General features: G+C 43.8%; 1 protein-coding gene across 1 annotated transcript in view; it reads left to right on the plus strand.

The window, feature by feature from the left end:
- Positions 1-852: 852 nt before the first annotated feature.
- GBE1 (1,4-alpha-glucan branching enzyme 1) overlaps positions 853-21,796 on the plus strand; it is a 289,971-nt gene continuing 269,027 nt past the window's right edge. Inside the window, exon 1 of the mRNA XM_054046998.1 lies at positions 853-1,002. Within this exon, the coding sequence (XP_053902973.1) occupies positions 902-1,002 (101 nt within the window). The 5' untranslated portion in view covers positions 853-901. The remainder of the gene's footprint in view (positions 1,003-21,796) is intronic.

A 21,796-nucleotide genomic window follows, 5' to 3' on the forward strand; every position in this document is an offset into this window, starting at 1 on the left:
GTCTCCTCTTGCACCTGAAACCTCTCATCCTTGGCCCCAGCCCAGAGCCTATACCCCATCCTGCACCCCAATCCCCTGCCTCAACCCAAAGCCCCCACCCCCAGAGCCTGTAGACCCAGCCAGAGCCCTCACCCCCTCATGCACCTCCATCCACAGCCCAAAGCCCCCTCCCACACCCTGGACCCCTTATTTCTGGCCCCACCCTGAAGCCTGCACCCCAGTTAGAGCCCTCACCCCCCCCTCCAGCCCAGTGAAAGTGAGTGAGGAGGGGGGAGAGCGAGCCACGGAGGGAGGGGGAATGTAGTGAGCGGAGGGCGGGGCTCCAGGGAAGGGGCGTGGCTCGGGTGGCAACTCTAATTTTACTGTGTAATAAGCATCTGCTTCTCTGACTGGAGCTGGGGGCTCCTTAGCTACCCTCCAAATTCAGCCTTTCAACACAGCAGGGCGGTTAGACGTTCAGCTGTGACCACGTGAAGGACGCACGGGGTGGGGGGGTTCAGACCGGAAGGGTTACAAGCTCCCCCCGCGGCTTGCCGGGGCCAGTCCGGCCACGCGCCGCCCTTTGGCTTTTGGGGGTTAGAAGGAAACTCCCCGGAGTGCGGGAGCTGCTCGCTGCAGGGCAGCAGCCAGCGCTGGGGCCTGGCGCCGATAGCTCCCAGGGGCCATGAAGCATCATTTTCTCCCCGCAGAGCCCGGGGCGCCTTACACGGCTGGGGGCGGGGGCACCTGGGGGGCACGGGGGAGGGGGGGCGGACGCGCGCGCGCCAGGGGAGGCCCTGCGGGGAGCTGGTGTCCAGGCCTTGCCCCCCAACTGGGGGCGGGGCCGGGGTGTCCGTGCCCCCCCCCCCGCCGGTGTATATAGGCCGGGCCAAGCCAGCCGGCTACCGCTGCCGTGGGTAAAATGGCCGCCGCTGTCGCGCGGGGCGTGTCGGTGCCGGAGCTGCCGCGGCTGCTGGCGCGGGACCCCTACCTGGCCCCCTTCGTGCCCGACTTCCAGCGCAGGTACCGCAGCCCCGCGCCCAGGGGTTGCACCACCCCGCCCCCGGTCAGGCTGGGCCCGCGGCCGGAGGGCGGGTCTCATCTCCGCTGGGACTCGGTGCTCGGGTGTGGGGCGCTGGGTCCCCGGGCCCAGTATGTGTGTGGGGCTCCTCTGCTACCCTCCCCCAGCAACGTTAGTGACCCCGCTTGGTCCACATCGGCACAGCCTGAGAAGCCGCCCGCCGCGCTCCTCCTGGCCGGGGGCAGGGGCAATGGGGCCTTGCGTGGGCATTGGGGCGTGTGTGGCGGGGGTGGGGCTGTCCTCAATACGTGTTTCCAGACATCACCATTAAAAACGTAGCCGGGAGAGCAGCTGTTCATAAGCCCGCGCTGACCCGCACGTCTGGGCCCCCAAACCCGGCAGCTCCCACAGGAAAGTGAAACTGACTTGGTAGCAGTTTTTCTCTCCCTAGTGGGAAACGCCAGAGAACAGGTGAATCCCGGTGGTGACGAGTAACCTGCGTTTTCACCATTCGTTCCCTTTTCGTAATCTACCGTGGTGTTGGTCGGAGACGTTGGTAAAGAAACTTTTTGTTTATATCGCCGGATGAGAGGCGAACACACAAGCAGCTGTGGGCTGCTGCAGGCGTTTTCAGTACTGCTCTCAGACGTGCCTTTTAAGTGTTATTCACGGCAGCAAGGCGGCCGGGGAGTGGGGGGTTTTTGGTTCTCTCCTACAGCTGTCTTTAAAGTTGACTTGCATTTCAATGCATTACTGTTGCTAAATCATTCTCTGGCCCCACCCCTCGTTGTGACACAGTCCTTATGCTATTGTGAGTGAGTTGCATATTTGCCTGCCTGTCTCTGGTTTAATCTGTTTCTAATTGAATGAAAGGGTCACTTACTGTGCGACCTTGAATGGCTGTATGAGGGCTTGCAGCAGCTTGTGGCAATGTATGTACATACACCCTGCAAAATATGCAAATTGCATCACTCAGACTGTTCATCAGTCCATCTCCTGCATAAGTTGGCAGAGTACAGGATGTTTTCATTGGTTTAACTGTTTTTTGCCTTGAGAGCTTGTTATTGAGTTAAAGAATGCACACCACACAAGGAAAAGAGTCTTTTGAGCCAGTCTTAAGCTTAAAAACCAAAAGTTAGTTTTAGGTAAGTATGCCATGAGGTAAAATTTCTAATTCCTAGAACAGAGGGTGAGATGGCAATGCTATTTAGAAGGCACAGATTGGCAGGTGTGATTCTTTATTATTAACAGTGCTAGAAATCTGACTGTATTTACTGTTTTAGTGTATATTGTAGGGAATAACATGTCTACCTTTGTCCCAGCACTATAGCCATAGTTTTCAAACACTATGAATTTGCTAATGTGTGCCAATTTCAGATTGATACTGAAGTTTACTTAGCAATGTACCTGACTTGTCCATGAAACATGGGCCTCCTATGAGCCCTGGTACGTTGTTACATTCCGGTCAAATGAATGGTCACTTGCTACAAAATTACTGTGGAAATGTGTATTCCCTGGTAGCAGGCTTAAAACAAGATGGACACAACACAGAGAAATATTTAAGAATGAAGCAAAATAAGACCCTGAGTTAGCTAGAAGTAAAAATAAATTCATCTACAAATACCCAAGTATATGTATAAAATAGATCATATCTTAATCCAAAAGTTTTGCTGACATGGAGTATGTGTTAAAGTGGATCATAGCAGGAGGAGATTGGAGTTATTTTAAGGCTTACTACTTGTCTAACTTATCAGGAGAGCTAGTGTTAATATCTGCATTTGGGTTTTTGGTGTCATCCCCCATCTCTTTCCCCCTCCCCCCCATTTGCAGTTTTTGTTTTTGCAAGTCCTGGAAACATGCATAAGAGAAGTGGTGTTAAAGTGGTACAAATGGGGGAAACAGAATAAGGGCATGAGGGGTGGGGGGGAAGCCCAACTCCCTTCCTAACTGTTGATAGAGGGGAGAATTCTGTGCAGACAAATTCCTTCTGGCACTGTCGCTTTCAGTTCTTTCCTCTGCCTCTGTAGTTCTCTTATAACATGGGGAAACCAAAGAATTTGGTTTGATTTATTTGTTGCTGCCTGACCACTTGGAATGAAATGATCTAATTTATTGTAAAAATCACTGTGCAGTTCCAGAAAGCTGTGAATTGCAGAGGCATGAAATACTACTGCTGAGGAAGAGGAAGAAAAAGGAGTCTGGAAAAATTTCACTTGCTCAGCTTTATTCCTTCCATGTGAATGGAGGATGAGGGTTGAATTGCTGTCCTGTCACTTTCCCTTTGAAACTGACAGCAACTGGTGAGTTTCACTCTTGTAGCTAGAAGGCTTTCCATAGCAATAGGGATGAAGCTGATCAGACTACTGCAGATTTAACCATGCTTATTTCCTTGTCATAAAATCTGATTTCTTCTTAAATCTTTGCTTTTCAAAAATCACAGTATAGGTGTCTTAGATCATTGTTACCTGATTAAATAATTCAGGGTTTGGGAGGAATTCTGCAGCTATTACCTAAAATCAGTTTCCATTAAAAACATCTAGAAGGAATAGAACCCAGGTCTCAAGAGGTTCAATCTGGTGTCCTAACCAATGGACCACGGTGGAATATTTCCTGAGCTTGGCTGGCTGTCCTCACTCAGTATTGAAATAATTCTTGGATTTGGTCTTCAACATAAGAAATAACTGTTGGATTTATTTGTGAATTCATCTAGCCACTTGATGGAAGATGTAAATAACTGCTCAAAACAATCAACCAGCTGAAAAATTTTAAGCTTTCCTTGAAGCAAATTCAAATCCTCAACTGTTATTAAGTGTTAGAGATACTGGGTAAAATTTGACTTTTAAATATAAACACTCTTAAAATGTTTGCCACTGAAACATTGCAGCATTGTGCTAGATTGAGAACCTTGAAGTGGAATTGGCTAGAAACTTGCTAAACAGAAGAGAGTGACTGGGAGTGAAAATTAAAAATGAAAGATCAAATAGTTTGGCAACCGTATGTGTTCATACATCACCAATATATCTTAAATCAGGAGTGTGGTTTTTAACAAAAAAGTGGAGATTGTCATGCAATCTCTAGATTCCAGCAGGTGAGACTCTATGGAGAAAAAATATCAAATATTGTGAAACTCATACTTTAAATTGTAATAGTTGGCAATACTGTAAATATTGAACAGAAAGCAAATCTATAAAAATAGTTTTTAATCTAAAGCAGTTGAGATGCTTTGGTTCAGTTAATCCATAGAATTTATGGAACCCTTTTGGGACTTTCTTATACCACCATCTGGCAAGTATAGTGCTTAGATCCTTGAAAAAGTATTATGTTGGTATTAGGAAGCAAATGGAAAATAAACTAGCTTTAATTCAGTGGGTTCAGTAGCTGCTTGGGTTAAGTCTCCTATCTTCTTTTAGAGCTAGTTGTTACCTCTCCCTGGCAATAAAGACTGGTAAGTACCTAATTCCCTTCCCCCAACTGCTCGAAGTTCTTCAGATCATGTTGGCCTTAGGTTCTGTTTTCCTGTGTGGTGACTGCCTCTCCCATTTTGTTCACATCTGAATTTATGCCATAGAAATTGGTAAGGCTGGCATACAGGACATGTCTATGCTAAAAGCTGTAATTCACTCCGTCAGTGATAGGTAATGGTAGAAGCTATACTGTAGTTAGAATTCAAGAGTGTGTCAAAATATTATCTAACATGACTATGACAGTAGCAAAAACACATGAATAATATCTACATTCAACTTCTACAGGTGATCACGAAATTTCTTTTGAAACTCACTGCTTTTTCTCTGATCTTTCTCTCTGACATGGAAATTGGGTCTCTTTTGTGTGTTAACACTTTAGGAAACTCATTTGGATATGCAAAAAAGTATACAGGTTGTGGGGGCCTCTACCTTTTTATCTGTGCTTGATAGGTGGGGCCCTTCTCCTTCTCTGTATTGTTGCCTCTGTGCCCTGTCCTCTGCAGTCTCCTCCCTCTAATGGCCTTTGGATGCCTCCTTCTTTCTACTTCAGATGGGTATTACCCCTGCCCACTCCCATACATGGATACTGTCTCTTCCTCTCCTCTGCCTCCTGCTCAGTTCCTCTGCCCAGGAGCTCCTGGCTTCTGCCTGCCCTTTCCCACCCCTTTAATGTTGCCCCAGGCCAGTTCTAGGAAACAATAGTCATGCCTGGGGTGGAACAATTTTTTTCTTCTTCTTTCATCCCCACTTAGTGCTGGGAGGGAGACTATGGTTAGGAGTTGCCTCCAAGCTAGCTCTCTGCCTTTCTGTCCTTGCCCCAGGAGCTGTTCAGTACAGGAAGGGGAACAGAGACTTGCTTTGCAGGACAGGGAAAGCAGAACAACATCCTCTGATGGTGGTAGTTGGAACAGCAGTAGGGTGACCAGATGTCCCGATTTTATAGGGACAGTCCAGATGTTGGGGTCTTTTTCTTATATAGGCTCCTATTGGGAGAAATAATGAAGTAAGTCATATAGACAGAGTATTTGTTGGCTAGGACTAACTCACATACTTTTTGAGAGTGAAGACGAAGTGGAGATGGTATTGAGCCGTGCTCCACTTCTGGCCTTGTGGGATGGAGAAGAGAGCGGAAGGGTAGTGTGTATTCTTTATATAGTTCAAGAGTACTAGAATGACTTTATATGTATTAAGACCCTGTGGCTTCTCTGTGTCTTTGACAGGGAAAATATTTACCTCAACTCTTAAGTCGGAAAGGAAAAGCAATGGAATATAATGTGAGGAAGACTTTTTGTTTGAAAAAATGATAGGATGCTTAATATTTTCACAAGTAACTTGCCAGGTTTTGTTACCCAACTACTCTTTTCCCTGAATACTCACTTTCTGTTTGTTCAATTTCACCTTAATATTCATGTGGTGTGGAACTACCCCTAAAGTTAAACGTGTCTAAGTTCTCCAACTTATTAGCTTTCTAAAATTTTAGTAATACTCATCGTCTTAAATTTTCATTTCAATCTTTTTTTCCACTCGTATTTCAATATTTTTCTCTAAGAAAGTACAGCTTTAGTATTGATGTTACATGCTACTATAAATCTAGGTTTTGGCAGTAATAACTTTTTTTAAAAAAAGTCAGTATTAATGATGTTGCAAATCCAACTAGTTAGAGAATAGCTTCTTCTCAAAGTCGTTCCGATTCTCGACAAAACTTTTGTCTTTCACGGGTACTTAAAAAAGCAGCAGTGTGAACAAGAGGAGTGCTCTTCTGCCGACAAAGCTTATGCTGCTCATGGGGCTAGAAGTATTTTGTTGGCAAAAGAGCGTTCACACTCACTGACTTTTAGCGACAAGGCTGTATCGATACAGCCTTGTCACTAAAAACTCCATAGTGTAGACAAGCCCCAAGAGTAGAAGTCTCCTGTCACCTTCTGTTTACTTCAGATACCCTTTACTACTTCGAAAATTGACCTGATTCTTTCAGGCTCTGTCTTCACTAGGAAAAAGGTGTGTTCTTATCTTTGATTAGCTAACTTGAGAGGAAATTCTAGATTAGCAGGTCTAGTTTAAGGCTATGTCTTCACTGATGAAAGTGTGACACTTAACTGTCCTGATGTAAAAATACAGTAGAGACAACGGCATTGAGTTTTACTGTCAGGTAAAATAGGTGAGGTCACATTGATTGCATGCGAGGTGTGTTAGTGCTGCGGTCTCTTAACTGCCTTGCAATAAATGCTGCAAGTACCTTGTCTCCACTTAGGATTTAATAATGAGATAATTGACTTGTTTATCTCATTGGTTTTAAAAACAAAACCCACAAATATTTTGTGTGAAGACAAAACGAAAGACTTTAAACTCAAATAAGCGTTAGCAAAATATTTGTGAGACACACAACATTTCACCAAGAGAATTGGGTCATCTAGAACATACACAGCCCATTATTCAACACTGTCACAACAAAGCAGCTTCCCAAATCTTCACACCAGGGTCTAGTGAAATTCCCAGGGGTCGAGTGTGGGCTACTAGGTTAACTGCTGGGAAAGAACAGGCTCCTGATCCGCATCAGAGTTGGATAATTCCTCTTTTCCATCTCCTCTGCGGCTGTAAGTCAGGGAGGGAATTCAGATGGGAAGCTGATCAGAAGCCTGTTCTTTCCCGTAAAAGCAGCAAAGAGTCCTGTGGCACCTTATAGACTAACAGACATATTGGAGCATGAGCTTTCGTGGGTGAATACTCACTTCGTCGGATGCATGTCTTTCCAGTAGTTACTTATGTTAATAAAGAGTGGCTACTAGGCTGCCTTGTTAACATAGGTAACTACTGGGAAGAACTGATGAAACAAAATAACTTGAAATTCCCCCCAAAATATAAAAATAAAAATTTAATGGAGCTGTACGGATAACGTATTGGAAAGCTTTGGAATTTAAGGAGACCTTAGTGTCAAGATTTGGGAAGCCCCCTTTGTAGTATTGCATAATGGGCTGCATATGTTCCAGACAACCCAAATATCTCTGTGAAATGTGTGTGATCTCAAATATTTTGTTAACACTTGAGTGTTATGTAAGCTAAAGACTTACGTTATTTAGTATATATTTTCAGTCTTTTACCTCTTACCACATAAGTGGCTCAGGTGTCACCATTAATGCCTGTAGTGTAATAGCATTTTACGATGTTACAAACTGGTGTCAGAAAGTGTTGCCTGTTAGCATTTCCTTCACTATTACCAACATGCACTTTCTATATTTCACCAGCTTTTGCAGCTTCCACAGTTTATGAACTATGTGCTCCTGAGCGCATGTTTTCCACTAGCTTGGTTTATTGTGTGAAGCTGTTTAGGAATGAATTCCTAGTCTTTCAATCTGTAATTTGTGCTGCTTGGCAAAAAGCTCTTCTGTTTGCAGCATTAATAAAGATAATGCTGGCTTGGCCCTAAATGTGGGCTGGGGTGGCCGGGGAGTGGAACCCAAGCTGGAAGTATAAGACATGGGGGAGAGAATAGTGATGGTCTAATTCTCCTGAATTCTTGATGTATGATTTTTGTTTAGTCTCCTTGTTTGGAGGATTGAGAGAACCGATTCAGCAGTCTCTGTAGTTGGATGAACTATCATAGTACATATAAAGTGGTTCATAGTTTTCAGTTCCATATGTGTTACTAACTAGAAGAGAGAACGGTTATCAACTGCCATTGAAACAATGAAGGCACATCTATTTCTACTCAAATTGCTGCTATGTTAGTGGATGTTTTTTGCTAGGAATGTAGCTCCCTTTGTTAGCTGTTTTGGCGACAAGATTCTGGGAAAGGTATTTAGTGGGTGCTACAGACTGAAATGCTGAAGGTAAGTAGAGAATTGAGTTAATAAGGTTTAAGGGGGAAGATGCTGGCACTGAGTGGAGAGAATTTGGGAAGTCAGAGTGAGAAATAGGACCTACTTGGAGGGAATAAAGCTTTATGGAACTGGAAATCTCAGTGAACAGGAAACTAGGGTGGGAAAGGGGTGTGTGTAGTGAAAGGGACAGTTGGAATAACAGCTGATAAGAAAAAAATTGAATAGGATATGACTTTTTGCATATGTGCTATGTTTTGCTATTTTATCTCAAGGCGGCATGATATTAACTCATACTGGAAAATACTGATTATACAACACAATCTTTACAGTGAATATAAAACAAGAAAACGGTGCAAAACTAAATGCTGATGGAAAATTTCACCATAGTACATATAGCTTGCTCGCGCGCTCTCTGTGAGACCATCTGGTTTGTGGAATGTATGATATATCACAATGCTTTTGTGGGCTAAAGCTAATAAGCCTGTAAAGCATAGTGAAGCACTGATAGCCTTAATTGTTTAAGTCCATTGGGGGTGGGAATGGGGGGGGGGGGGGGGGAGAGTTTGTGGATGTGTTCAATGTGACGGGTTTGGTCACAGAGACCCCCTTGGGACTGTCACCTGATGTGCTGAGACTACCTCTGAGCCCGTTTTCTCTGCCAGTTTGGGCCTCCAGAACCCTGCCTTGTTGAGCCAGACTTGCAAGCCTGCTGCAACACAGACCCAGGGTCTGAACCATGCCCCCAAAGCTGCAGACTCAACTGAAAACAGCTTAAGAAGTTATCCTGTCTCTAGCACCCAGCTGCCAATGGGATCCAAACCCCAAATGAATTAGTTTTACTCTGTATAAAGCTTATACAGGGTAAACTCATAAATTGTCCACCCTCTATAACACTGATGGGGAGAGATGCACAGCTGTCTGCTCCTCCAGATATTACTTACTCTGGATTAATTAATAAACAAAAGTGATTTTATTAAGTATAAAAGGTAGGATTTAAGTGGTTTCAAGTAATAACAGACTGAACAAAGTTACTACGTAAAATAAATCAGAACACGCAAGGCTACAGCTTTTATCCTTCAAACTGGTACCAGTCTGCTACCATGGAACTATGCTGTGTAGTGAAATAGTTAACACGTGCTTTATCAATTTTGAAAAACACATTTGCCTTTGGGTGAACCATAAGTATATCATCTAAGAGGTTCAGAAATAAATTTAGTGGCCTAGTAGCATCAAACATCAGGGATATTGGATTAATTAGGATTTTAAAGGGTCCAAGATGAGCATCCAGAAGAGATGGGAAATTTAGGACTTAAATTAACAATGCCAGTAACAGTCACAGTGCAGATGAGAAGTTTTATTTCTGAAGGAAAAATGTTATAGGATTAAATAGAAAATCATGGCCTTAATTCACAAGCTCTGTAAAAATCTCAGTGTTTAACAAGGATATATTTTTCTGCTACAGAGTGGCTTGGAAATAAACAGAAATGCAACTTTAGTTCTGTAGAGTTTTTAAGGTAACTTGAATCAAACCTTATTGGCTTTATCCCGTAGTGAATTCTATAGGGGCTCTTCGAAGTGCTGTTCCCATTCCTTATAGATGTACAGCTAAAGAAATAGGCTGTCTAAGCCATCTCCTTCTCTAAAGCTCTGTTATCTTTTTGTTTCAGATAATATTTGTATTACATAGCGTGGAGTATACGTGTGTATCTGAAGTGTTCCATTTTTTTTGTACACTGCTGTCCCTTGTGTGTTTCTTTAACTCTAGATACGCTTTCATAGCTTCTTTAAGAATTATCTTGGGTTCTTAGTCAGGTGTTGTCCCTCAGCTAGTTCCCATCAACACATGCAAATCTTTGACATGTGTTTTGTGCTTCCAGCCTGAACTAGAACTCCCATCATTGGGTATGGGCTAAAGGCTGATAACCCTCCCACTTTGCAGGCTAACCCACTTGAATATTGATAGTTCTCCAGTGCCTCCTGTGGAGAATGAGGGATGTGTATCTTTTATGAATATTGTGTGTACCTCAGGTTATCTGCTTGATCTTTCTCACTCCATGGAGTTGAATCAAAAGGGACTCTTGGGAAGATCAAACAAGAAGTGAAACAATGGCAGGAAGCAAGACACCCTCTGAGTGAACAATTTGGAGGGAGTTAAGGAGAACAATGGCTGGGCAATTAATTGGGAAGATGTTATTTTCAGGCCCCCAGGAAGAGTAACAAAGACGGTTTGCCAAAAATTGAAGATTTAAGATTAAAAGGACACTAAACAGTTTTTTTTTTTTTTTTTTTTTTAAAGTCTGTCTTTAGGTAGGTCCATGTATGTGGCTCTTAGACACTGAAATAGTATATACAGTAGAACCTCAGAGTTATGAACTGATTGATCAACCACACATCTCATTTGGAACTGGAAGTGTGCAATCAGGCAGCAGCAGAGACCAAAACAAAAAAAGCAAATACAGGAAGTAATGTGTTAAATGTGAACTACTAAAAAAATAAAGGGAAAGTTTAAAAAAAAAATAAGATTTTACAAGGTAAGGAAACTTGTTTTGCTTGTTTCATTTAAATTAAGATGGTTAAAAGCAGCATTTTTCTTTCGCATAGTAAAGTTTCAAAGCTCTATAAAGTCAGTGTTCTGTTTCTTTTTTTTTTTAAAGAACACCATAATGTTCTTTGTTCAGAGTTACGAACAACCTCCATTCCCAAGCTGTTTGTAACTCTCTAATAAATAATAGGGAGGATAGTTTTCAGTGGTCTGTATAGCTGTTCAAGGAGAGACAGAGATTGGCCTGGGATGCAGGCTCTGTGCAATAAGTCTGTAAAGGTAGACTTGCCCAAGGTTTCAGGGAAATGATAAATTTTAGACTAGATCCAGCCTATGTAGGCCTTCTGTTTTGTTAACCCTCTTTTCTGATATTTTTCTTTGGGTGAATAAGCAATAAACAATATGTTTTGAATAATCTGTTTTGAGTCCTTTTAATCAGCAGCTGGGCCCTTCGTATTAACGTGGTTGGGAAATGGGGACTGTAGCCCAGAGATTGTCTTAAGAATGGCTGAAGTGCAGGGTTCCATCCTTGAGAGAGGTGAAAAGAGCAAAGCCTGTCACCTGAGGGTGCATTCAAAAGGAGTTGTGAGGAGTACAAGGTACAGCTTGCCCTGTAACTGATGCTGTCCCACAATTCCCTTTGTATGCCCAGAGGGACAGATGAAACTCTTCCACAATATACTGGGAAAGGATGAGAATAGCTCATCTTACTTCAGTGCTAAGAAACATGGGATATGTCCCCAGAAGTCCTAGTGACATGCACGGATGAATGTTCAGTATGAAGATATAGTAAATCAACTGTGGCTACTTACACCTCGACTTGCCTCACTAGGCTGCTGATCACCCAAGTTAACTCCTCAGTGAAGATGTGCTTAGTGTCTGCTGATTCTAAAAATAAGAATAAACAGGGGAAGGAGGAACAAGACAAGCAGTTAAAGTATAGTCCCGGGGTGGCCAACGTGTGGCTCCAGAGCCACATTCAGCTCTTGAGAAGTTTAATATGTGGCTCCTTGTATAGGCACTGACTCTGGGGCTGGAGCTACAGGTGCCAACTTTACAATGTGCTGGGGGGGTGCTCACTGCTCAACCCCTGGCTCTGCCATGGGCCCTGCCGCCACTCCACCCCCTCCCCTGAGCCTGCTATGCCCTCGCACCCTCCCCCCCCCCCCAAATCTTCCTGCATGCCATGAAACAACTCATCGGGAGGTGCAGGGAGGGAGGGGGGAAGGCACTAACCACCGGGCTGCCGGTGGGTGCTAGGTGCTGGGAGCGGGGGTGGGGAGGAGCTGACGAGGGGCTGCTGATGTATTACTGTGGCTCTTTGGCAATGCTCATTGGTAAATTCTGGCTCCTTCTCAGGCTCAGGTTGGCCACGCCGGTATGGTCGCTACCCGAATTCAAATAATTAATCTTTACCCGAGTAAACCAGTACTGACATTGGCCCTGATCTTGCAACTGACTTTGTATGACATGACCCTTGTAGTATTCAGTGGAGTCTCAGCAATTACAGAAGTCTGAGTGCAAAAGAGGTAAGATCAGGATTTTAATCATAGCCTAATTTCACTCCTGCAGATCACTTCCAACTGTCTTTCTAAATTCTTTCTCTAATTCAAGGAGTCAAGAATGTTTCCACTTTGCTACTCTTGAGCTACAAAGTGGATCATATTGTTTTGCATTCTTACAGCACTCTTAAAATTGACAGCCTGGTTTCCAAAAGCTGCCTCCTACTTCTCAAAGTTAATACCCATGTACTCATCCTCTTCTCTCACACCTTCCACACCTACTTGCTCTCACCCTGTCTTATAATCATAGTGTCTTTTATATTTTCCACATTTCTACAGTAGGGGTCCAATCATTATGCTATCCCATCAGCTCACTTGCACTTTTAAAACCTTGCCTTAAACACCACCATACATTTTTCTTTATATACATATTGATTAGAGGAAAAAATAATCATGTCAAGTGCAAAAATTGTAGTTTGGTGGGTAAAATGTTTAAAGCGTGTGATATATAAATAAATATTTTTGCTGCAGAAGAAGAGGTTTTTAAGGGTCATTGTTTTAGCTGTAATCCAATCTCTCCAAAGGTCTGTCTAGACTGCAGTTGGGAGCCTGCTTCCCAGTGCAAGTAGACACACGTGCTAGCTCTGCTTGGGCTAGAATACTAAAAATAGCAGTGTAGCCAGGGATAGCACAGGTGGAGTCTCAGGCTAGTTGCCAGAGTATATTTCCAGGGGGTCGGGTGGCTTTATATCAGGTGGCTAGCCTGAGCTGCCTCACACATGCTACTCCCAGCTACACTGCTATTTCTAGCATGCTAGCTCAAGCAGAGCTAGTGTGGGCATGTGTACCTGCACTGGGAAGCAGGCTTCCAGCTGCAGTGTAGACATTCAAACACTGATGAGTCTTGTTGATTTCAGCTGTAGCTGGATCCATGAGCAGCAACAGAAGCACTGAGCTGTCTGCATTCTGACTTAGGAAGGCAGGCAATATTGTTTGTTAATATTGGCAGTGTTATTTTCGCAAACACTAGGACTAGAAACATATTTTTAAATGAGAGCTTTCAGTTTGCAAAAATTGATGGCTTAGCTCCTTTTCTAGCACTGATGCTTTTTTGGTGCAGGTAGCTTAACTATGCTTATTCAGAACTTAAAATATTCCAACTTGGTTAAAGTTGAAATTGATTTTCTCTAACAGTGCATTCTCTAATGCTGCTCTTAGGATCAAAGGATCTCAAATGTAGTGTCTTGGATAGAGCAGCTGATAGAGGCTGCAATAGATCTGTAAAGTCTACAGTTTCACACAATTGCTGTTAATCAGATTGGGGTGCAAGAATGGCATCTGTGACAGGCTCAAACTGTGCCCCATCTGGTCTTGGGATCAGAGACATGTAAGCGTTCTTGAAAGCCACCTTTGTGCCTTCGCCTGTCCTGCACAGGCCCCGATGCATGGATCAGCTCCTCTGGTCTAGCCAATGTTGGGTGGATTTCTTATCCAGACCTTGGTATATAAAATAAAACTTAAAAACATGATATCCAGTCTAAGAAAATATACAAAGCTAGTTTTTTAACTTGCTTTCATCTAGAGAATATGACTGTCTCCATACCACTTGCTCATCAAATGCAAGATGCTGCATTCAATGGGAATACTTGTGGAGTAGGATATAACTCTGTTTATAGGATGGCTGAATGGGCCTTCTAGTAGCTGTAATTAAAACTACGTAAACTAGTCTAAAATATTTGAAAAGTAATGGGAAGAATCTACTGTAACTGGGAAACTTGAGATGGTTTCTCTTTATTCATTCCTCTCCTGCAAAAGTGGTGCAGGGTAAGTTGGAGGTTAGTAAACAGAGTGGAATGTCTGATTTGCAGATTTAAATTGCACCCTAAAAATATCAATTGTGGAAAGTCCAAGCAGAAAAATGAATGTGGTTTGAAGAGATTCATAGATTACAGAGCCAGAAGGGACCACTGTATCATCTATTCTGACTTCCCTGAATTAATTCTTGATGGAATTAGAGTATATCTTTTTTTAGAAGACATACAATCATTTTAAAAATTGCCAGTGATAGATCCACCACAACCCTTGATGAACTGTTCCCACAGTTAATTATCTTCACTGTTGAAAAATTGTGCTTTATTTCCAGTTTGAATCTGTCTAGCTTCAGCTTCTAGCCATTGGATCTTGTTATATCTTTGTCTGCTAGATTGAAGAGTCCTCTATTATCAAATATATTTTTTTCTCCATATGGAGTGATCAAATCCTTAATCTTCTCTCTGTGAAACTAAACAGATCAAGCTCCTAGAGTCTATCGCTATGTGGCACATTTTCCAATTCTTTAATTATTCTCATGGCTCATTGAATCCTCTCCAGTTTATCAACCTCTTTCTTGAGTTGTGAACACTAGAACTGGACACAGTATCCCAGTTGCGGTAGCACCAGTGCCAAGTGCAGAGATAATATAATATCGCTGCTTTTATTCCTATTAATACGTCTAAGGATTGTATTAGCACTTTTGGCTACACAGTTGTACTGGTAGCTCATATTCAGCTGATTATCCACCAGGACTCCCAAGTCCTTTTCAGAGTCACTACTTCCCAGGATAGTTCCCCATCCAGTAAATATGCCCTGTATTCTTTGTCCTTAGATCAGAGGTGGGCAAACTAAAGCCTGCGGGGACCCTCCTGCCCGGCCCCTGAGCTCCTGGCCTGGGAGGCGACCCCCGGCCCCTCCTCTGTGGTTCCCCCTCCCCCACAGCCTCAGCTCGCTCTGCCGCTGGCGCAATGCTCTGGGCAGCGTGGCCTGACCCGGTGCTTTGTGCTGTGCGGTGGCGTGACTGGCTGCAGCCACAGCTGTGCTGCCAGCCACCGGTGCTCCAGGCAGCGCGGTAAGGGAGCAGGGGCGGTTGGATAGAGAGCAGGGGAGTTTGGGGGGGTGGTCAGGGGAGGAGGTGTGGATAGGGGTGGGGGTGGTTAGAGGCAGGGAACGGGGGGGGTGAATGGGTGCAGGGGTTCTGGGGGGGCATTCAGGAATGAGAGGAGGGGTTGGATGGGGCAGCGGGGGGCAGTCAGGGGCGGGGGTTCCAGGGGTGGTTGGGGTCCTGGGGGGGGGGGAGGCATCAGGGAATGGGGGGTTGGATGGGGCAGGAGTCCCGGGGTGGGGGGCGCATCAGGCGGCAAGAAGTTGGGGGAGGGATAGGGGGCAGGGGCTGGGCCATGCCTAACCGGCCTTCCATACAATTTCCAAAACCTGATGCGATCCTCAGGCCAAAAAATTTGCCCACCCCTGCCTTAGATGTACATTTTTACATTTGGGTATATTGAAACACATTTGCTTGCACCCAGGTTGCCAACCAATCTAGATTGTTCTGTATCAGTTGCTTGTCACTTGTCCTCTTATTTGCCACTCCCCAAATCTTTGAGTCCTCTGCAAACTTTCAGCGATTTTTTATTTTTTTTTATTTTTTTTTTTTTTGTCGTGGTGGTGTTTTGTCTTCCAGGTCATTGATAAAAATGTTTGTGTAGGTCCACAAACTGATCCATGCAGTATCTGTTCAGTGTGCTTCTAGCAGGGTCCTGTTTACAATTACAGTTTGAGACCTGTCAAGACAGTTTTTAATCCATTTAATGTGTGACATGTCTATTGTGTATCATTCTAGGTTTATCAATTTTTTTTGTGCCATAGCTAGTCAAATGGCTTACAGACGTCTAAGTATATTACATCAGCAATTGCTTTTTGTGATGACTTGGGGAATCTATTTAGCTTATGAATTGTTTGAAATCATGAGCTCATTATGTGCATCTGGCATACTGAAGATCTTTTTGCTTTCTCTGTTATCCTTATACATTCGTGTTGGACTGGAATTCCAACAACGAAGAGTCTTTAACATAGGTGCTCTCCAATTTGAAATGGAACCACCCTGGACAAACGGTTGATTCCTTCCTCCTGCTCAGGTGAGCTGGTAACTAAGCAACAGATTACCTGGTATGGGACTTTCCTCATTTCATGAGGCTGATTGGTCTCACCTGTTATAAGGGGGATGGAGGCTGTAAGAGTTGGGTGGGGGAGGGGAAGTCATGTGGATGAGAAGCCATGTGCTGGAGAGGAAGGATCCTGGATTCCTTGGAGGACTCTGGTCTGTGCTCAAAGAACTTTGCAGAGTGGTGAGGGAACAGAGACACAGAAAATGGATATAGATGTGTTTATTATTTTGTCTAATCTTTATCTCTTGTGAAAAATAAAGAGTAAATAGTTCAGAGTCCTGTGTAAAGTCTGCATCAGTTTGCTTTCACTACTGTATGCCCCTGAAGAGGTTAACTGGAATGCTCACACCTTGAGTGGAATTTTGGGGAATGTGCAAGAGCTGCTGGGGAGGCTTGAGGGGGAGAACACTAGTTTCATGGTCTGCACAGTTGGACTGTCAGATCCCCACTGCCAAGAAGGGTGACAGACACGAGGTCTGAACCTGGAGGCCCAAAGCCAGGAACAGTGCCTAAACTCTGCCCGGGTCCAATAAGCAAAGGGCACATGGGAGCCAGTGTTTGGATCACCTCACAGCAAGCTAGTGGGGGAAGGGAAGTTTGTGAAGATCAGTGATAATTTTATCAAGCAAACCTGTAATCTCTTTCTCAGATAGTTTGACAGGATCTATTTTCTAGGAACCTGTGTTGATTATATGATCTTCTTTAACTCTTTATTAAGAATCCCATATCAGCCCTTCTATTACTTTTCCTTGGTATTGATATCCAGTTGACAATGTTTTAAACCTATCCTAATGTGCTAAACTAATTTTCTTAGTGCATATATACATAAGAATGGTGTTACTGGGTCAGACCAAAGGTCCATCTAGCCCAGTATCCTGTCTTCCAACAGTAGCCAGTGCCAGGTGCCCCATAGGGAATGAACAGAACAGGTAATCATCAAGTGATCCGTCCCGTCACTCATTCCCAGCTTCTGGAAAACAGAGGCTCGGGACAGCACCCCTGCCCATCCTGGCTAATAGCCATTGATGGAGCTATCCTCTATGAATTTATTTAGTTCTTTTTTGATCCCTGTTATGGTCTTGGCCTTCACAACATCCTCTGGCAAGGAGTTCTACAGGTTGACTGTGTTGTGTGAAGAAATACTTCCTTTTATTGGTATTAAACCTGCTGCCTATTAATGTAATAGGGTGACCCTTAGTTCTTGTGTTATGAGGAATAGTAAACAACGCTTCCTTATCTACTTTCTCTACACCAGTCATGATTTTATAGACCTCTATCCTATCCACCCTTAGGCATCTCTATTCCAAGCTGAAAAGTCCCAGTCTGATTAATCTCCCCTCATACGGAAGCCATTCCATACCGCTAATAATTTTTGTTGCCCTTTTCTGAACCTTTTCCAATTCCAATATATCTTCTTTGAGATGGGGCAACCACATCTGTACACAGTATTCAAGATGTGGGCGTACCATGGATTTATATAGAGGCAACATGATATTTTTTGTCCTATTATCTATCCATTTCTTAATTATTCCCAGCATTCGGTGTGTTTATATTTACATCACATAATTAGAGTAAACAGTAGTGCAACACAGTTAACCCCTAGTTAGCTTTATTCCTAACTCCTCAGTGATTTTCATCAATCTTTACAAAGTTCATTCCTAATATATAAGCTATTAATTAATTCCTTTATTTCTTGCTGTACTTTGTAATCCTGTAAGCATCAGATCAAAGAAACTTTGCAAAATACTCACCTTTAGAAATTGAACTATGTTAACTTACATCCAGTTCTCCTTTTCCCGGCGGCATGTGATTATTTCAATCTCTTAACTACTGCGCAGCATTCCAGGAATGTTCGGGTACAAATCACTTGCTAAACTGCTGAATGGTGTGTAAGCGACAGGTTGCCCTCACACCACTAATTGGAATGGAGTAGCACGGCACATGCAGAGGGGTGCCAGCAGTAAATGGGTTCAAACAAAATCCCTAATATTATACCTGATAAATTCAGAAATTAATTGATAACTGGTGGGGAAAAAATGGCTAGGTATTGCCTTCCTTTTAAATGCTATAATCTTATACTTGTGACTTTTTTTTTAAATTTCATGCTTTAAGCTCAGAGTGTCCACTCAGTGTTTCCTGACAATGTGTAATATGTGTTAAGGAAAACCTAGGCCCTTAAATTCTTTGCTTTACACAGTGAACCATCCATTCTTTAAATTCTTTTGTGCCACTTGGTATCCAGTCACTAACATAAGAACATATGATAACATCCATAAAAAAGTGTAACATGTAAAGATTAAGTAGATGATGATTTAAGAACATGGTTTCAGAGTTCACAGCATAGAAGCCCTATTTCCTACATCTTGTCTTTTAAATTTATAGGAATAAAACTTCATATCCCTAATTGCTGAAAAACTCTTCAGATCCACTGGGAGGTAGATTAAGCTTAATTATTTAGTGAACATGGAACTGTAATGTTCCTAAATGAATTATTTTTGTTTAGGCATCCAGAGGTGTTGCTATATCCAATGTGAGGCTTTTTCTCTTAACAGATGGCTCAGTGTCTTGGTGCTAGCACTTGTAAAGTCAAGGTATTGGTCATTAACTATCATAAAATGCCTGAGCATCTTGCTTCTGGGATGTGTCAATTGTTACAATATATATTTCTAGGCTCTTAAGTCTTTACTTGACACTTCTGGTATCATACTGTTATATTACCCTGCAGCACTGTGTCGCTGGCTCTATCATAGCAGATGTCACATTCATAGCCTCTTAAGAATTAGGGCTGCCTTTATACCATGTACTTAATGAAATCATCCTCCTGGCTCATTATTCTGACTGCATCAGTGGAGTTGCTTCATTGTTTCTCCCTTAACCTCTGCATCGGAGACAAGCTTCTTGTCTTTGCCTTTAAGGCCCTTCATAGTTTAACCCCTATCTCCCGTCCACTTGGCTGATCTAATCTATTGTGGCACCAATTCTCAACTTTTATCACCTCCTGTCAGAATCTCCCTGAAACACCTTACACCCCTTAGCATGGGAGAATCTCCACTTGTATAATTTGTACATTCACTGCCTTTATAGTGCAAATCTTTTTAAAGGCTCCTCTTTCAGGATGCCTACAAAAGCCTGTTGCTGATCATGTTTTGAGCAAGTGATGAACTGCAGCCTGGTCTACACTGGGAGGGGAGGGGGATCGCTTTAAGGCCTGGTCTACACTATGAGTTTAGGTCGAATTTAGCAGCATTAAATCGAATTAACCCTGCTCCCTGCACAACGAAGCCATTTACTTCGACATAAAGGGCTCTTAAAATCGATTTCTGTACTCCTCCCCAACGAGCGGAGTAGCGCCGAAATCGATATTGTCATTTCGAATTAGGGTTGGTGTGGCCGCAATTCGATGGTATTGGCCTCCGGGAGCTATCCCACAGTGCACCATTGTGACTGCTCTGGAACGCAATCTGAACTCGGATGCACTGCCCAGGTAGACAGGAAAAGCCCCATGAACATTTGAATTTCATTTCCTGTTTGCCCTGCACAGGAGAGCACAGGTGACCACAGAGCTCATCAGCACAGGTAACCGTGCAGGCCGATAATCGAAAAAGAGCACCAGCATGGACTGTACGGGTGGTACTGGATCTGATCACTATATGGGGAGAGGATTCTGTGCTAGCAGAACTTCGTTCAAAAAGACGAAATGCCAAAACTTTTGAAAAAATCTCCAGGGGCATGATGGAGAGAGGCCACAATAGGGACTCACTACAGTGCCGTGTGAAAGTTAAGGAGCTCAGACAAGCGTACCAGAAAACCAAAGAAGTAAACGGATGGTCCGGGTCAGAGCCGCAGACATGCCGCTTCTACGCTGAGCTGCATGCAATTCGAGGGGGGGCCGCCACCACTACCCCACCTCTGATGGTGGATTCTGAGGAGGGGTTATTCTCAGCCATGCCTGAGGATTCTGCGGACGGGGAAGATGAGGATGAGGACAAGCTTGCGGAGAGCACACAGCATTCCGTTCTCCCCAACAGCCAGGATCTTTTTCTTGGCCTGACTGAAGTACCCTCCCAAGGCGGTATCCCAGATCATGAAGCCATGGAAGGGACTTCTGGTGAGTGTACCTTTGTAAATATAAAACATGTTTTAAAAGCAAGCGTTTTTAAATTATTAATTTTCCCTGAGGACTTGATGCATTCGCAGCCAGTACAGCTACTGGAAAAGTCTGTTAACGTGTCTGGGGATGGAGCGGAAATCCTCCAGGGACATCTCCATGAAGCTCTCCTGGAAGTACTCCAAAAGCCTTTGCAGAAGGTTTCTGGGCAGTGCAGCCTTATTCCGTCCTCCATGGTAGGACACTTGACCACGCCATGCTAGTAGCAACTAATCTGGTATCATTGCATGACAAAGCCTGGCAGCGTATGGTCCCGGAGTTTGCTGGCATTCAAGCAACATCCATTCTTTATCTCGCTGTGTGATCCTCGGGAGAGTGACATCGTTAATGGTTGAAATGCGGGAATTTAATTAAGGGGACAGAGGTGGCCTTTCCTGTTGGGCTGTTTTCCTGTGGCTGAAAAGAAATCCTTCCCTGCAGTTAGCCAAGCGGTGGGGCGGGGGCATTGGCACTGAGCTTTTTGCGTTTGGCTAGCAGGGATCTTCCCTGATACCAGCCATGTGGTGGGGGGAGGGGTAAAGCGATCATCCCACAGAATTGGATGTGTGGTGGGGTTGTTTAGTTTGGTTTCTGCTGCTGCACATTAACAGGAAAACCGCAGCACTCAACGGGCTTTGCTTGGTATGGGAAAGGAGGGTGCTACTTTTATGAAGGTTGCAGAAGCCAAAAAACAATGGCTTACCATGGCAGCATGCAAGCCAAATTCTGTTGCCCGGCTCTACGTCTGTGATGTCTCTAACACCAAAGCCGCAGGCACTCAATATAAGATGCAAAATGCGACCTTGTACTAAAATCACATTTGCTATGTAATGTGAATAGTGTTGTTCACCATGAAAGAATATACCCATTGTTCTGTAAAATGTTTCTTTTCAAATACTTCTCTCCCTTTTTCCCCTCCCTCCTGCAGCTGCAAATTTTTCAAGCCTCCCTCCTCCGTCCCGAAGGCCATCTCAGATAAGGCGGCCAAAAAAAAAAAAAAGGCAGCATGCGAGATGAAATGTTCTCGGAAATCATGCAATCGACCCACGATGAAAGAGCTCATCTGAATGAGTGGAAGGACACTATATCAAAGTACAGGAAAGATGCCAGTGAAAGTGAGGACAGGAGGGACGACCATGAGGACAGGAGGGACGCTCTAGATGAGAGGTGGCAATAGGAAGATCAGAGGAGGCAGGATGCAAGGTTGGGGCTACTGCTTGAGCATGCTCCGGTGTCTGGCGGAGCTTCAGGAACGGCAGCAAGATCAGAGTGCCGGTGTAGCCCCTATATAACCGCCCTCATCATGTTCCATAGCCTCCTCACCCAGATGCTCAAGAATGCCG

Source organism: Malaclemys terrapin, chromosome 1, assembly GCF_027887155.1.
Source record: "Malaclemys terrapin pileata isolate rMalTer1 chromosome 1, rMalTer1.hap1, whole genome shotgun sequence".
Lineage (NCBI taxonomy): Eukaryota > Metazoa > Chordata > Testudines > Emydidae > Malaclemys > Malaclemys terrapin.